Source organism: Sabethes cyaneus, chromosome 3 (genome assembly GCF_943734655.1).
Source record: "Sabethes cyaneus chromosome 3, idSabCyanKW18_F2, whole genome shotgun sequence".
NCBI lineage: Eukaryota > Metazoa > Arthropoda > Insecta > Diptera > Culicidae > Sabethes > Sabethes cyaneus.
Genome location: NC_071355.1, coordinates 75,523,557 through 75,528,019, shown reverse-complemented (window position 1 = coordinate 75,528,019; position 4,463 = coordinate 75,523,557). Strand labels below are relative to the sequence as shown.

The 4,463-nt window shown below is 39.8% G+C and overlaps 1 protein-coding gene across 1 annotated transcript; it reads left to right on the top strand.

Moving 5' to 3' along the window:
• Window positions 1–544: 544 nt before the first annotated feature.
• Window positions 545–1,654, top strand: LOC128743421 (tRNA-uridine aminocarboxypropyltransferase 2). Its single transcript, XM_053839995.1, has 3 exons — window positions 545–694; window positions 774–937; window positions 994–1,654. Exons 1-3 carry the CDS (start codon window positions 600–602, stop codon window positions 1,524–1,526), a joined length of 792 nt encoding a protein of 263 aa, XP_053695970.1. The 5' UTR covers window positions 545–599; the 3' UTR covers window positions 1,527–1,654.
• The last annotated feature ends 2,809 nt before the right edge of the window (window positions 1,655–4,463 follow it).

Sequence of the window (4,463 nt, the reverse complement as noted above, 5' to 3'; positions counted from 1 at the left end):
ACGTAATTTGTGATTATTCCCAGGCTAACGCTATTACCAAGGTGGCCGCTGTAACGGCGATTACGCGCGAAAGCGACATCTGCAATAATTGCTATAAAATTAAGTTACCATCGTTAGCTTTAACCAGGCATAGTGGCACAGCGTAATCAAGACTACCAAAATCATATCTAGTTTTAAGAAAATGTTCAGAGAATAATTTTATAATTTTATATTTATATTTAAGTCCCAGTCATATATAACTACTTCAAAATCATACAGAAATGCGTTGAATTTATTGTGTTTTCTTTCCAATATATCGCATGTAAATGAATATTAACTAGTTAAATAATCTCTGATGAAATATACATTTTATCCAGAAAACAATTCTGATTAAAGTAAGCTAAAACAAAATTTGAGAGAATAACGTCAAACAGAAGTTTTGTCCAAACATTAGTATGATGTAACCCCACTGTGCCACACAAACGTCACTTTTGTAATAATAACAAAAGCATGGGAAAAAAGGGAAAATACAACAGTACGGCATTTGAAGCATTTAAAATCTAGGACTTTAAAATATTTGTAAATTCAAGACTGGATTTAGTGCATTTTTATCTATAAGCATGGCCGACATAACGGGCGAAGATACAGTCTGGGATGATTTAGCTAACATTCCAGCTGATCCACCAAAAATGCGAGAAATCTGTGACAAATGCAGGTAAGTTTTTCATTGATGCCATATGGGAAACTCAAAAGCACCCTTTATTAAATAAATAAATTCAATTAATAATTTCTAGACGTCCAATGCCGGTTTGTTGGTGTTCTGCACTTCCTACTGAACCGTTAAATCCTAAGAGTCGCATTATATTGCTACAACATCCGGCCGAAGAAAAGCGAGCTCTGCGGACCGCTCCAATGCTTTCAGTTGGATTAGCCCCGGGAAAGTGTCTTATTTACAAAGGTGATATTCTATATATTATTACGTTCAAAAGTCTCTACAAATCACATATTTAACAGGTAAAAAATTTCCCAAATGTGACTCCGAACTGGAATCCATTCTCACCGATGAAAAATCGCTACTTCTCTATCCCAGCGCCCGGTCGATTCCGATCGAACAACTTGACCAATCCGAGGGTCCATACAATCTCATCCTAATTGATGGCACTTGGCCACAGGCAAAGGCCATTTACGCCAGCTCCAGTATACTGCATGGAATGCGGCAGGTTAAACTGGTCAGTTCGGGCAACAGCAGCTACATCATCCGAACGCAACCGACGGACGGGTGCTTGAGCACGCTGGAAACTGCCATCGAAGCGCTTAGCATTTTGGAACAGAATGCTAGCTACCGAGAGCAGCTGCTGCGCCCGCTGCATGCCCTGTGTCAGTTCCAGCTGGACAAGGGTGCGGTCACGCATCAGTCCAAAGAGTTTCTCATCAAGCATAACCAGTATCCGAAGCTGATCGGTAGGCGGCTGAATAAACTACTGCGGAATGCCGAACATCTAAAGGACACCAATCATGATTGGACGGAAAGTGAAATAAAACACTGACGGTATGTTTTTTACAGGCTTTTATTGTTAGTTTCCTCTTTATATGTATGAGTCATAACATAAAATAGAGAGAATATGGTACGATTTATACGTTATATACATTTATTCTACGCATTTTGTTGCTGTAAATAAATCTATTGAGTTAAGGAAAAATAAATAGCAGATATTTTTATTTTGATACATTCCAATTAGTAACGATTGATTTTTTTATCTCTTATTAAGAGCTTAAGTTGAAAACCGAACCAGGTAACAGACGTAACAAGGGCAGGATAATACCAATTTTTAATTTTGGATTTCTACCGAGTGCTTCATTAGCGGCTAACAGTTTTTTATCTACGGTGTGTCAGTGATAGGCGCAAGCCAATAGAATCCGTGGAGTGCGTTTTTTGTTCTTTAACAAATGAAGCTTATGCAGTCTATGGTCTAGTTGGGTTAGTACTGATTCTCTTATGCTATATACTATGTATAATATGCTTAAAAAGTTACAGTTTTACCTCTATGGTTACATTCGAAAAAATGGGAACGTGTATGGTTTTCGTTCATTTTGCTCTGTCTCTGGACAAGCTAAACAGATGTAAGCTAGTAGAGCTGTTGTTTCTACCATCATAAAGTGTGGATAATTGGTTTGCATATACTGTTTTTTGTTTGAATATCATATGAGATCGGTTGTTGTATTATATTTATCCAATTTGATTCGTTCTACTTTCGTACCATCATCATCGCAAAAACACTTTTGTTGTTTTCCTTAATCTTAATACTAATACTTAATCGTCTTTTCATCATTTCTGCTGCTGACTAGGTAATTCCACTCGAAGCGTAACCATAAAAAGCGTTTTCTAAAAATAAATACAGCCACACTGTCCTAATCTGCGGGTTCAACCCAGGTACAATTGAACTTTTTGCTAAAAACTGACATACACATACCTACGTATTTTTGGAGTTTTACTGATCGCAAAGAATAGGAAAAAATAGGCTCATGCCAAACTGCAAAGGATCATCTTAATGTTTCATTCCACGTTAATATCTGAATGTTTGCGCGCTATGATTTTGCATATCAGGCTGGCCCATTGTAAATGCTACATAATATAGTGGGGTTGTAAGATTGTTCTAAGAAGAATTTCCGTTTACAGCATAGTTTGACACACTTCATACTACCTAAACAGCAAATCGTTGTAGGCCAATCAGTCAATCAAATGTTTTCCTTAAACCATCCGAAGTTGCAATGTTGTGATTCATGAACAAAATTTGCCCTGTCGCCAATTGGATCTTTTGTTATTCATTTTTTTTTTTGATTATTTGCACCCGTAATTCACGCTAGGGTCCGGAGACATTTACGAGTAAAAATGTCTCCTACTTATTAACATTTATTTAAGATGTCGTAGCGGTTTTTCACAAAACACTTCTTCTGCTTCTTCTGCTTCTTCTTCTTTTTCTTCTCCTCCTTCTTCTTCCTCTTACTCCACCTCCTATCTAGCAAATTAGTGCCGTGGTTAAATCGTTAAATCAAGAACTCGCCTCCATTTCATTCGATCTTAAGCTACTCGTCGTCAATTGGTAGTGAACGATAGGATTTTTTTCAAGGAATGCTGGCAGCTCGTGACTGAGGCACCTGTCCCAATCTCTGCTTTCCGTTTGTACTTCACATCTTCTGATCGAATGCGGCAAGTATGTCTTTCGTAAGCATCTCTCAAGTTCGTAGTAGATGACTACCGGTTTTATTAGCATCGCACGGCGGCGTATGCTCGTTATTCGATATGTCTTGCGGAGATTAAAATAGGCCAGATTTCCAGCATAAATATCTCATAGCATCTCCTTACTCCTCACTGGTGTAGTTGTTGGAAGAGATAAGAGATTTCAAATATATGATCTCATTAATAACTGCATGGTCATCACCGAAAATAGTCACTGTCCATGAGATGCGAACGTTGTCCTTTGATGCTTTACTTCATTTAATTCTGATACCTAGCAGGTTGCACCATACAGCCAGAGTATCTATTGCTGTATCAATATTTTCTCTCCACTGTATCCGTTCCTAGGCTACTCGTTGCCAATTCGTTGAGCGTCTCGCACACGCAAATCGGCTTCAACCACGTTGGGCTCCTCTATTCTTGGTGCCGGTGGGGTTATTAAAGAGAACGGATTTCACTGCATAGTCGTCCCGCATTCTTGCGACGTAGCTAACCCGCCATAGCCTCCCAACTTTCGCCAGGTGAACGCCACTCTACGCTTCTCGTTTGTACTCCGTCAGAAAATAGTTCGCAGTACCTTTCGTTCAACTACGACAGATGCACGTATGTCTTCCATAAGCGTTTTGTACTTCGTCAGCTTTGTGTTGCTGTTTGAACGAAGCGTTTTCCAGTAGGAAAGTAGGTCCGACTTGTTGTCAGCGGTGACCAGAGATTCCAAATATGTGAACTCATCAGCCTGTTTCAGTTTATCACCGTAAATAATTACTGTCCGTGGGAGGCGAACGTTGTTCGTCGGAGCCTGCTTCTATCATATGTTTGGTTTTGCTCGTACGTCGTAGCCTCCGTTTTAAGTATGGTGTAGATTGCCTCCCCAGTCCAAAAGTTTCCAATAATGATGTCGAACTCATTAGCGAAAACTGGTTACCTTTGCGGGAGATAGTTCCTCTCGTTCCCACTCGACAGATCGCACAGTTAGCCTAGCATCCACTTTACGTCTGCCGTCGTAAAGTTTCAAGTGGTAGCATCGTTCGCGAAGCCCAGAAATTTCCTTCTTGCACTTGCTGAAAATGGCGCCTCTCGTTTCGATGCCACAAGTCCTAGTTGGACAATCTACAAAGTTACGGTAAATTTCTGCCTGCTTGTGATACCAACTGCAACTAGGGTATGAATCATCTCAGTGGAGAACCCAAGGTCGTTTCTTGATAGGGAAGATGGCGTCTGTCGTTGCCCATTAATACTACAAAAGCGG